General features: G+C 37.4%; 1 protein-coding gene across 2 annotated transcripts in view; it reads left to right on the top strand.

Annotated features, from left to right (window-relative positions):
- The window catches only part of LOC128665980 (activating molecule in BECN1-regulated autophagy protein 1-like), a 38,975-nt gene extending 26,762 nt beyond the window's left edge, over positions 1 to 12,213 (top strand). The window contains exons 2-3 of one of the 2 annotated variants that reach the window (XR_008403200.1): positions 1,011 to 1,115; positions 2,751 to 12,213. Coding sequence is in view for 1 of the 2 variants with exons in the window: in XM_053720301.1 (XP_053576276.1) it covers positions 1,011 to 1,115; positions 2,795 to 3,156 (467 nt within the window). In the remaining variant the exon portion in view is untranslated. The remainder of the gene's footprint in view (positions 1 to 1,010; positions 1,116 to 2,750) is intronic. The other variant, XM_053720301.1, reaches the window with a different exon arrangement.
- The last annotated feature ends 395 nt before the right edge of the window (positions 12,214 to 12,608 follow it).

The following is a 12,608-nucleotide window of genomic DNA, read 5'->3' as shown; positions in this document are numbered from 1 at the left end:
ACACCGTTGGAGAAAGTAATTTATCAGGTAAGCATAAATTCTGTTTTCATATAATTTATCTCTTGAAATTGATGGCATTTTGAATGGTCAGAATGGGAAAAGCACACTGCAGACTTTAAAAGTGAACTGTGCTACAAATATGTGCCGAATTGGTTTTAAAGGGACAGTCAAGTCAAAATTAAACTTTCATGATTCAGATAGGGCATGCAATTTTAAACAACTTTTCAATCTTTCCAATTTAATTTTATCATTAAATTAGCTTTGTTCTCTTGGTATCCTTTGTTGAAAGCTAAACCTAGGTTGGCCCATATGCCAATTTGTTAGCCCTAGTTAATTTGTGCCATATAGATAACATTGTGCTAACTCCTGTGGAGTTATTTATGAGTCAGCACTGATGCTAAAATGCAAGTCTGTTAAGGAACTGAAATAAAGATATCACAGAGATAAAAAGTATATAAAAAAGAGAGAAAGTCCTGATTCCACTATAGAAAAAGATCTTTATTCCAACCACATTAAAAGTTCTTGACAGGAACGGTTCGAGTAAGAACAGTCTTAATTTCGGCGTAAATGTACTTTACATTTACATTGTGACCTGGCTAGCCATCCCGTAGTCCAAATTGGCTCCTCCAATTAGAAAAGTGATGGGAAAAATTTGGCTGTTGAAAGACCATTTCAACAAACAAGGTGCTAATTTATTTTAAAAATGTTTACACTCGGCTGGTGTATTATTCTACAGCAACATAACTCTGTCTGATAATTACAAATGTTTGTCACAGTTTTACATTTACAGATAAACATAACCTTCCCTACTGCTTCCCTAATTATGTCCTGTCCTCTTGTGCTAATATTATCTCATCTTATGTCCCCTCAATTTAGTCTCTTTGTTTGATACACGTCTTCCTTTTGTGCTCTCTCAAGATTTTCCCTGTCCACCTTGTTTCTTCTCATTGCTCCCCAACATTTTTTTTTTTTTTCTCTTCACTTTCTACCATTCTCGTTGATTTCATCAGGTTCCAGTGGAGAACAGACAGCAGCTTCCAGCAGTACAGATATCCCTGGAACAGCAGCTGAGTCACAGGAAGGGAATGCAGAATCTGTGGAGACTTCTGTGTCAGGTGGGATGGATCACACAATGATTCCAGAAGTTTTTGCTTTCTCATCTTAGCTGACTGCACATCTGGCACAAGATTGGTTAATGTTGCTCTTAAAAAAGGATAGTTTATTAAAAAAAATATCTTAGTTTTAATATGCTTCTTTATTTCCTATCTATTTACTGATTGGCAAAATACACCTAGCAGCCTCCCTTCTAACAACTCATGGCCTTTTTATATTAATGCATACAGAAAGAGAAGTGCTGTACCAGGAACAAACAGCTAGGTAGCTTGTTCTATGGCGAGTTACCACCCAAGAGCAGCCTCTTTAACCTTCCCTACCCATGATGAGCAATGTATACACTTTCCACAGGGGAGTGTTGAAGTCTTAAAGTGAAAGTCAACCCTAGCGCTTTTGAAACACTAGGATTGACTATTGAAACAAATGAAGGGGACTTTCATTCATGAAGTATAAGATACTTCATGTAGAAAGCTCCTTTATTTGTTTCAATCAATCGCTGTGCTGAGCTGAGCTGCTCAGGCATCCCACGGTAGATCGCTTTTTTGCTTGAGAGGTGACGTTTTCACCTCTTAGCCAATAGCTGTGCGGTAAATCCAGCTTGGTGACCTTGGGAGCCCCATTTACCGCATGGCTATTTGCTAAGAGGGGAAAACGTCACCTCTTAGCAATATTTTTTTTTGCCGTGGGCTTCGTTAGCATCTAAGAACGGCGATTGGTTGAAACAAATAAAGGAGCTTTCTGCATGAAGTATTTTATTCTTCATGAATTAAAGTCCCCTTCATTTGTTTCAATAGTCTATCCTAGCGTTTCAGTAACGCTAGGATTGACTTTCACTTTTATGGAGTAATAGTGCAAGAAGAAGGAGATATAGCTGAAGCATTTATCTCCTTTGTCTAAACAGGTCTGGCGTTTTGATGCATAAAACAAGCACAAATATTGTATCTCCTACCAGTTTCTTGCTATCAGGCCGCTACATGTTGGCGGCACTAAGCAGTCCAGTGAATACAAGCACGTTCCTAACCTTCACATTTACAATTGTGCTTAATTACCTTCGCAACCACATGACAAAGTGAGCACTTATTTTTGTCTGTGTGGAGAGCTGTCTGTCTACTTTGTAAGGGCAGAATATCTCAATATCTAGGTTTGTGCCACACAATGTTCATTGGTGGCTAAGTGCCGGATGCCATCTCTTCCATGCTTAAGTAGTTGCATTTGCCCTATGACCTGGGCTCAGGACACTGAATGGGCACTTTGTCTCATTTTATGTATTGATGCCTTGTGTATATCCCTTGGGAGGCTTCTGCAACTATCACCATTACTGTATGCATGTTTTCCTGTCTTTCTTAGTTTGTCTGCTGCCACTCTGTCTCTCTTTTGCTACTTTGTTCTGTTGCATTCTGTCCTTTGTATTAGTGTCACCCTATATATCATTCTTATATGTTGTGTGATAATATCCTTGTTTTTATGTCACCCTCTATATCATTCTTGCATGATCATACTTATGCATATACAATCCTTTTGCTATCAGCTACATCCCCCCCAGAGGTAAGAAAGTTTAAGCTTCCAGCTTTTTAACATGAGCTGCTGTTGTAGATCTTCCCTTTCTCTAAACTTTGCTTCCCTCCTGTGCTTTTCAGCAGCCATTGTCTCCCCTCACACTCTGCCCCTTGGTGTCCTACAGGAGAGGGGCAGGAGGATGCGCTGAGTAGGATCCAGCGGCTCATGGCAGAAGGAGGAATGACCGCAGTGGTTCAAAGAGAGCAGAGCACAACTATGGCTTCTATGGGGGGCTTCGGCAACAACATCATCGTGAGCCACAGAATCCACCGTGGTTCCCAGACTGCAATTGAAGCTGCTTCCCGGACCTCGACCATTCACGACTCTGGACCATATTCCCCACAGCCATCCACCTCCAGAGACACAGCAGCCGAGCTTGAGCGACGCTTCTCCTCAACTCAGCCAAGCCCACCTCTGCTTCTTGAGATGAATAACAATGACGGTGACATTTACTTGCAGCCTCCCAGTAATGGGGTAGAAAGGTAGAACAGTGGAACTACCACAAGGACAGACCCCTCCCTACCTTTTAAAATGGTGGGGCTTTCAAGCTGTGGACAATGGTGCTATAGACTTGGAGGGGTATCCATTTGGGTATCTGGCCCTCCAAAATGGGGGAAGTGCAGACATTAGGATGAGAAATATAAGCATAGCAGCTACATTTCTCATACTGCTTTCTCCCTAACTTTGCACTCTCTCTTAATGCTGGCAATGACCAGAACACAGAGACGGCCATTTCCCCATCCCCTTCTTTCTTTTCTTTTTTTTTTTTTTTTCTTATGCTGAATGAACTTCTGTAATGTTTGCTCCCTCCTGGGATTTAAAGATAAAATATAAAAATAGCCTTACAAAATGAATTGTAAGATTAGGACCTCTTATATCCATCCAAAATACTCATTCATCTGTTTTATTTTAATCCAAATTTTTGCCAGAAGTGAGCACTAAAGTTACCCACAGGTCAGTTTAGGTACAAGGAGCTGCTATATGACTGTTACTGCCCTTGTTTAAGAAAGGAGAAATGCATGCACTACAAAATGGTGGGGGCCCTATTCTGTGCCTCTGTTTCACCAGGCATACATGTTTAAGGTGCCCTGTACCCTGACAATATCTTACAACATTGGCAAAAGGGCTGTGATATGCTGGAACCCTCCTGCCTTTGTAAGGATTCAGATGAGGGCTCTTTTACCATGAATGCAGAACCAGTTAGCTCCTGGTGGTTACAAGCCCATAGCCAGTTTCACCACTAACTTGACTTTTTGGTTGCCAAATAGGTCCTTAAATATGCTTTGGATGGATGTTTCTGCTCTGGTGTCTTTTCTCTTTTTTTTTTTTTTTTTTTTTTGATGATGATTATTTTGATTGTATTTGTTTTTGTAACAGTGACTTGGCTTAACCTTACTGGTCTAATCCCATACCCTCTAAGCAATGTATGTTTGATGTGTAATGAATTGTGTGTGTCCCAATCCTGCCTGTTAATACAGGTTTTGTTCTGCACCCTAAGTAAGACTGTCGGTCCAAACAAACCCCAAACCCTGCCAAAGGCCAGTAGAGCTTCATATGTGCTAATGCCGATGCTCAATTACAATCACCAGTGTGTGGAAGGCATAGGCATTATCATAAGTGGCTGCACATCTAACCCAGTAGCTCCTTGTATATATGAGATTTGGGCTCGCTCTTCTGGATGTTAAATCACACTGGCATACCATATGGTGATGTGCTAGATATTTGTCTAGTGTGCACCGTACAGCTGGTAACAGTATTTATGATGAATGTTACAGAAGGGGCTGGGTTATATTAAGCTCTTGCATGTAAAAATAACGTGAAAATTTAGTTTCTACAGAAATAACGAGAGCCACAACAGTGATTCCTTCCTTTTTACTACACTGCCGGCTCTCTTCATTTGCAGCTGCTCCCTTTACATTTATAGTGACCTAGGGGGTGTCTTTCTTGAAGCTTGTGAAGCTGTACACTAACAGACAGTATGCACTTATTAAATTGATGTGCAGCCAAGTTCTCCTGTTTACCTTTTCATGCTACTGTTTTTGATTATCACACCAATTATATTACCGGTTATATAGACAGGCTGCCTTTATTAGTTCTATGCAGCTTTAATCCAATAATAGCTGTTCTTATTCACTAATGCAGAGTGTTGCTTTAATACTGCTGTATCGTTCCTCTGCAGAAAGTTGCACTTAATGTTTTGAGCCAGTAAGTACTGGAGAGCATTACTTCAGTACAGTCTCTCATATCATTACAATCTGCAGAGCATCACTCCAGTGCCCCGCTGTAACATTTAAAGATTTGCAGAGCATTGCTCCAGTAGTCTGTAATGCTTGGTTGGTTTTGGTCTTAAATTCTGTGTAACACGATGCTTTGCAAAGCATCATTCCGATAACCTATTGTGACCTTTAGGGCATGACTCAATCCATGTAACAATTGTTGAATCAGCAGAGCATTGCTCCAGTAAAACCTGTGATACCAACAAACTCTAGAGCCTCATTTCAGAAACTATGATATTGCTAAATATATGCTGTGAGTGGGACATCTGTTTATTTCACTTATGTTCACTGAATTTAGTAATGAAAAGGTTATCTTCAGCTTGCCTAGACCTTTAACCTGCCTGCTTGTGTGGCTCTTCTGAACTTTTGAATTGTTGTTATGCGGCCATTTTGGAGCCTGTGTTATTTTAATTGGCTCCTTGTTTCTGGCAGGTGACAGTTCTGCTCCCTAAATCCTTGGCCAATATAGTGCTAGTTAGTTGCTGGCCTCTTGAGCCTTGGTAATTGGTCGCAGTTGAGAGCTTTGGCAGAATGAGGCCAACAGAGACAGGCAGCTGTATCCCTCGCCCCAGGACAACCAGGCCTGCATTCAGCAGTAGGTTTATGACTATTATAATTCTTACTTTTTAATTCATCTAGGAAACTCTACGACCAAAGGATAATCCCATCCATGACACATTCATACTTTTGTGTTTTCTCTCTCTAATTAGTTGCAAACATTCTTCTTGTGGTCCTTTTTCTATCTATAAACTGTCCTCTCATATGCACTGTCACATCCCTACATCGCTCTTATCACCTACATGCTGCTTTGCATTCTTTACCCTTCCAGTACTTACACATTAAAATACATTTTCACTGATTCATCCTCTTATTGTAATGTAGTCATGACTGCATATACTTTGTTCCTCTATGATGCTTTCACAATGTCATTTGTCTACACATAATCACTTTGTTACTTTGATGTCCCATGTTATGCCCTTAAACACTAACTACATTCAGTTTCTCTCTGATACTAACATACTGTTGCTTATCTGTCCTCTGTATGTAAACTTATTTTAAATTATTGCCGCTTAATAATAGCCCAATGAATCTATATTCTTTCATTGTAAAGGTTACAGTAGTATTTTGCTCTTTTCTTACCATGAATTCTTTTTTTGATGCCTAAACTGATTTAGTTCCTCTGATTCCCAGGCTTTCAGTTGCTCTGACGTTTGCAAAAAAACGGCACATTCTCTTATTCAGGCCCTCTCATATCTTCAGCGTTGCTCATTCTCCTCTTGTGATGTCTATGCTATCATTTATTTTGACCTTCTCTGAAGACTGTATATACCTGGGTTCAGTCCTTTAAACATTCTGCTTCTCTGTCACACCCTCTCCAATGCCTATACACTATCACTGATTCTGTTCCACTTTTGCCGACTCTGTCAATCATTCCCTTCTTCTAATGTCTGTGTCCTCTCTAATTCCGACACACTGTCATCAGTCCTGTACAACTTTTTACCTACTGTTGCCTACATTCTTGAATGTCTACAAGCAGTTGTTTTTTTTTCCTCTGATATCTTTGCTGCCACTTTTTCTTTCCTTCATTAAATCTTACACACCTTCCATTGTTATGGTGCAGTCATATTGATACCTACACACATTGTTCCTTCCCAACTGGTTCCTATAGTGTTAATTGTTCTGTCCAGGTATGATATGGAAATAATGTATCTGTCTCTTTCCAATATCTGCACATTGTTTAATTGATGCCTACACACATTCACATGTTTTTTCATTCCCTTGTTTGTAGTTTCTGTCTCTAGACAGTAGCCTGATATGCTACTAAGGAGTTCATGAATACTAAAAGACTGTTCCAGGTGCCAGATAAGATTGTTAAGTTTTAGTCTTTAAATGACTTGGGATGCTTATTTTTTTAAATAGCCCTTGTAACAGCAATGCTGCCATCAATCGATTATCTAAAAAAGTATTTTTCCTGCAGATGTTACAGGTCTGTTTAAAGATTCAATGGGAAAAAAAAGATGGACCCTAATTTACAAAGAGTATTTTTATAGCAAGGAGTTATGTCTCATACTTCGTTGAATGCAGTGTTCTAGTTTGTGCCTATGCCTAATGAATTGTCACATACTAATAAGCAAAGTGTGCTTGATGTTTCTGAAATTATATTTAGCCTTTCTCACAGAAGCTGTGATATATTTTCCAAAGTTAAATGCATGAACAATTGTAGTTACTTCTCTGGTAAGACATGCACTTTAGCCGAGAAACTCTGGGGCAAACACATGATTCAATGGTAACCCTTTTTTCTTTTCTTTTTTTTTAAATCTGTATCTTCTAAGTATCTAGACATATTTATTGCAAAAAGTGGAGGGAAGAGTGTTTTTCTTCTACATCTGCCAGAATTAAGACGTCAGCAACTCCTAATTTTCATTTATTTTATTAAGGCAGTTTTCTAAGACATCAGGATCCAGTGAGCGCTTTCACTCTCAAGCATGGAAAGCACAGTACCAGTCTAAAAGTAGAAGATGTAGGCGTCCATTCGCTCAGTCTTCAAGCACGTCAGCATAACAGGTTGTTGGCAGTTGGTGGATTCTATAGCAAACTTTGTAAATGCCTGTGCCACCGTCAAAAGACAATGCATGGGCGCTTTAGAAATTTGATATAGTAGAATTCAAACATCATACTCTGAGATCATGTTTTCAGAATTATCCACTTCCACAGAGTCAAGAGAAGAAATAGATAATTCTGTGGTCATGCCCATACTATTAGAATCACCTTGTGTGTTCCTCTTCACCACAGAAAAAGGAGATTTCTAATTCAAAAGAACAAAAAAAAAACAGTGCAAAAAATGTTCTTGGCGGTTGAGATCACATCAGACCTGAATCAGGTAGGTGTTCTACAACACAAGATCATCCACCTGATAAGTTTCATTCACAGTCTACTACCACTAATTTTCTTGTCAGAACCCCAATGACTCTTCAAGAGAAATTGGCATTCACTTTTTACATAGTAAAGTGGGTAAGGTGGCATAACCAATTTTTTAACCTGCAAGACAGGAGCAAAGACTATCTTTGTCCAGTCACATCTCATCTCTAGAAGCTATAAACCAGATCTAGCTGTTAGAACAAACTTGCTTTCCTGTTACTACAGACAAAAGCACCAAATGTGGAAGGTAGCCTTCCAAATCAGTATGCTCTAGCATTGTGAATTTATTTTTCAGAGGAAAATAAAATGCAAGTAATTACATACAACATAGCAATGTGTCCTACATTTGTCTCAAAGGAGAAAAAAACATTTTTTTCAATTCATTTTATAGGCAAAAAATAATGTGGATGACTTAATAGCGGTTTAAATTCTAGCCACACGAAATCTCATAACAAGTGACTTAAGCATGTATCAACGAGAATAACAGCTCAGCAGAATCAGATTCCTTCAATAAAAATGTTAGGCTTCCCAGAAATAAATCTCATGGTCTCTCCCAGCAACTTCTAGATACCGATAACCTCTCTCTAGCAGGATATGTTCAGAAGTGGCAGATTAAACTTGGTTATGATTTCCCACCAGTCTTCCTAAATCCAATATTATGTATGGAAAAAAAACTAACAAAAAGAAAAGGAGAATCATGGTGGTCTTGCATTTTTGGATAAGAAAGCCATGAAGACACTGGCCCTAGAGCCACCTTGATACCCTGTTTTACATCATGGGCCAGTGGATCATCCACATCAGAATATCTTCAGTTAGCAGCATGATTGCTTATTGGACAAGATTTCAATAGTTAGATATTTTTAATACAGTTATCAAGAGATTGATTCAAGCCAACAAAAAACCTCTTCCAAAACCATTTGAGATGTTTTCTATATCAAATGCTTATATCTGATTTTCTGGAATTCCTCAACAGAAGTTATTTACAGGAAAAGTGTATATCATCTTGGCTGCTACTGGTACAAGGTCAGATTTCAGCTGTTAATTATTAATTTATTTCAAGCCTTGACCCATATCCAGCAAAAAATCAGATCATATGTGTCTTCATTGGACCTGTCTTTGGTTGTAGATGCTTTAACTTTAAAACTACTTTAACCATTTTGACACATTGTTAGGAATATTGTTTTAAGAGTATGATTCCATACTTTTATTTTCCGTCTCTCTTCTAGGAGTATCTCTAAAATCCATGCTTTTTTAGTTAAACAACCGTATCTGGTCTTCCATGAAGATAAAGTGGTTCTCAGGGCTTTTCCAGAGTCCATAATTGTTGCCTTGGATTTGAGATATATAAATTCAACCTTTTGTTCAAAGAAGAGTGTAATGTAAATTTGTACACACTCTGGGTGTTTGTTGTCTCCACATTTATGTAAATTGTACAAAAGACTAGAGAGCACCAGATTGACTATGTGTCATAGGACAAAGGCGTTGGAAAGGTTACGCTCCAGTCTAGATGGACTGTGTATTATCAAGACCTACAAGTCCAAACATATTCCTCTTCTAACATGGCTTATTTTACTAAAGCTTTATCCACCTTTTGTGCATCATTAACAGACCTTTGCAATCAGCTGCTTGGAAATCTACCTTTCTTTCACATTTATAAATTGGATATCAGTCTGCAGAACCAAGATTTGGCAGTTTTTTTTTACATGCAGTTCTTTTCTCATAAATAAATTGCTTTTGCAGCATAGTTGTTTTGTTTCTTTATTTTCCACTGAAATGTTAATCTAGGTTGAGTTAAGATCATTGGAAATTAAAGCTAACATAGATATTTCCACATTTTGGCTCAAATCTTTAGACAATAGTCACCAGTATTTATTTTGTTTGTCCTTTTTGTGGCCTTCACAAAGAATTAGATACAGGGATAAAGGGTCCAGGGACAGGTGGCGTTCTTGCCATTCATTCAAGGGGCAGGGGTTCTTCTCTGGTGAATGTTGCATAGAGAAATGAGTCATGATATGGAAATATCATCATTTTGGCATTGAATTCAGATTTTTCCACATCAAAAAAAATCAGTGCTCTCAATCCAAAAAACCATCTAGCAGCTTCTGTAGCTTTTTATTCAACTCTCTGTAACATATAAACTATTGCATCTATGGTCTTTAGTAGTATATAAAAGGTCAGTGTGCAACATTGCTGATATTCTTAGTTTTTAGAACTGGCTCTGCATATTTTACATATCTGAGAAACACCACAAAGTCAAAACAAAAATACCAATAAATCTGCATATTAAAAGTGATCATGAAACCAAATTTCCTGTAAGTCTAAAGCAAATTATTTTATAGACCGTTTCTATTCATGGTATATGAAGTGTCAGAGTGAAACAATGAGGAAGCCCAGTCAACCAATGATTTCAAGTATATGAAACCCAATTTTTTTTTTCTTTCATGATTCAGTCAAAGCATGAAATTTTAAGCAACTTTCTAATTTACCCCTATTAGCATTTTTTTCTTCTTTCTCTTGGTATCTTTATTTGAAAATGCAGGTAGTAAAGCTTAGGAGCCAGACCTTTTTTGGTTCAGCACCCTGGGTGCTGAAAAATTGATAATAGGAGTAAATTAGAAAGTTGCTTAACATTGCATGCTCTATCTGAATCATAAAAGAAAAAAAAAATGGGTTTCATATCCCTTTAAAAGGAAAAATGGGCACTTAGCCAGGCAAATTATGTTCCTTCTTAGTTCTTATTGCATGACAGCACATAAAGTAAAGAAAAAGATTTATTGGTAAAGAAAAAATATATAGATTTGTCATGTGTCAAAGCATATGATGCTAAATTTTGGATCAGTAACAATATTAATAAGTCATGAAGGCTTGTTGGTACTTTATGAATCAAAAGTTTACATTTAAAATGTAAACCCTGTTTTTATGAATGCATTGTGTATTTTTGTGTGTATCTATTTATGACCAAACATTGAAGCTCTTCACATGCACATCGTTTAACGTGTCAATTTTGGTGCTTACAAGTTATTCGCACACACAGTTTGCTCTCCTTTTTAATAATGGGCAATGAGGATACAACAGAACTTATGAAATTAATATAGTTTATAAATTTAGAAGTGTAGCTGAGTGACTCAATTTGCTGATGGTGGTCAGCAAGACCTTCAATCTTCTTTGCTTTAAATCAAGTGAATAATTAAATGGCACTAGTAGTTCTTACTAATAAAAATGTCCCCCCGTTCAAAAGCGACAAACCTAGAGGTAGAAGTCCACCTTTTCAGGTTGGTACATGATTCCTTAATGTAACATACTACTTTTTATATCCTCTTCTCCAAACATACTCTTCTTTTTATATTCTCTTTTCCAAACATGATGAAAGGTTATTTATAGTGGTGTTAACCAAAATTTGGTTTGATGGCATCCAGTAAGAACACTAGCTACTCCTTAGTTGATGGAGGTAGATGCTTTCTCTCAGACATGGTACTTTAAACTGACCTATGACTTCCACCAATTCAACAAATTCCTTAGCTGATGTGCAGAATCAATTGGTATCGATAGTATGTGAGCTTAGTTGGATAGAGCTACTACATATTCCAAGTCCAGTAAGGGGAAAAAGTATTATTGTTTGTATATTGATACAATCTAATTCGTGTGCATTCAAAGGAATTTCTGAGTAGATAGGTCTTTAAATCATTGGCTTATATCTGTCCTTCAAAGATTTCAATTGCCCTACCTTGGTACTTACCTCTTGAGCGTTTCTAGATGCACTTTTTGAACCTCTTAGCAAAGGTCTATTTCTGGTTTCTGACACTTAAAACCATTTCCTCATACTTATTTCTTTTTCAAGCATGTTCAGTGGAAGAACTATAGTTTGTACTTCATAAGGACAAAGTAGTATTGCATACAAATCCAGATTTTTTGCCTAAGTTTTTTTGTTTTCATGCTTTCAAAGATATTGTCTTACCCTGTTGTCCAGAAGGCTATGAATAAATACCTGTAGAGATTGGATGTTTTCACATGCCTACACTATCATGTTAACAGAATAAAACAAATTCTCTGTTATTCCACAAGTACACAGTAAAGGCTCTGGCTAGTTTGTATTTATAAAGCTTATAAATCCAATGGAGTACTAGATATAGCTGGGGTCAAGGCTTATTCTACAGCGACATTTTCAATTTATCTGGCATTGGAAGCAGATGTATTTTCGGCTGAACTGTGTCAGGCAGCTCTATGGAAGAACTCCTAATACTTTTCTTTCCCGCTACAAAATGGATAATTGGTAATCGGCCTTTACAAAATTTGGGCGGATAATATTGAATTTTAATGTCTCAATAAATATTTATTATGTTAAACAGCACATTTATTTTCTTGTGTATTTATTCCTACCCATTATGTGCATTCTTTTTTGCTTGTATCTATTAACTTAATAAGCCTGTTTTACTAGAAATGCAAAATACATTTGTATATCTTGACTTATATCCTAGTTAATATTAACAAGGATTCTTTTCATAACCACCTATTTTGATTTCAGCATTTATAAAGAATGGGTGGAGCCTCCAGGGCAAACTTTTTAAGGTGTTAAAGGGGCGTAGTAAATATTTGCCCATTACACCTGTAGAAGAATAATTCACATCTGATAATTCTATTAACTAGGTTATGAGCCAAAATCTAGAAATTTGTTTGCTTTTTAATTTTTCTTATTCATCATAAATTCAGTTTCAGCATACCAAGCAATTCATATAACCCTAAATC

Source organism: Bombina bombina, chromosome 7, assembly GCF_027579735.1.
Source record: "Bombina bombina isolate aBomBom1 chromosome 7, aBomBom1.pri, whole genome shotgun sequence".
Classification (NCBI taxonomy): domain Eukaryota; kingdom Metazoa; phylum Chordata; class Amphibia; order Anura; family Bombinatoridae; genus Bombina; species Bombina bombina.
The sequence above is the reverse complement of the archived record's forward strand: the minus strand, read 5'-3'. Positions and strand labels throughout refer to the sequence as shown.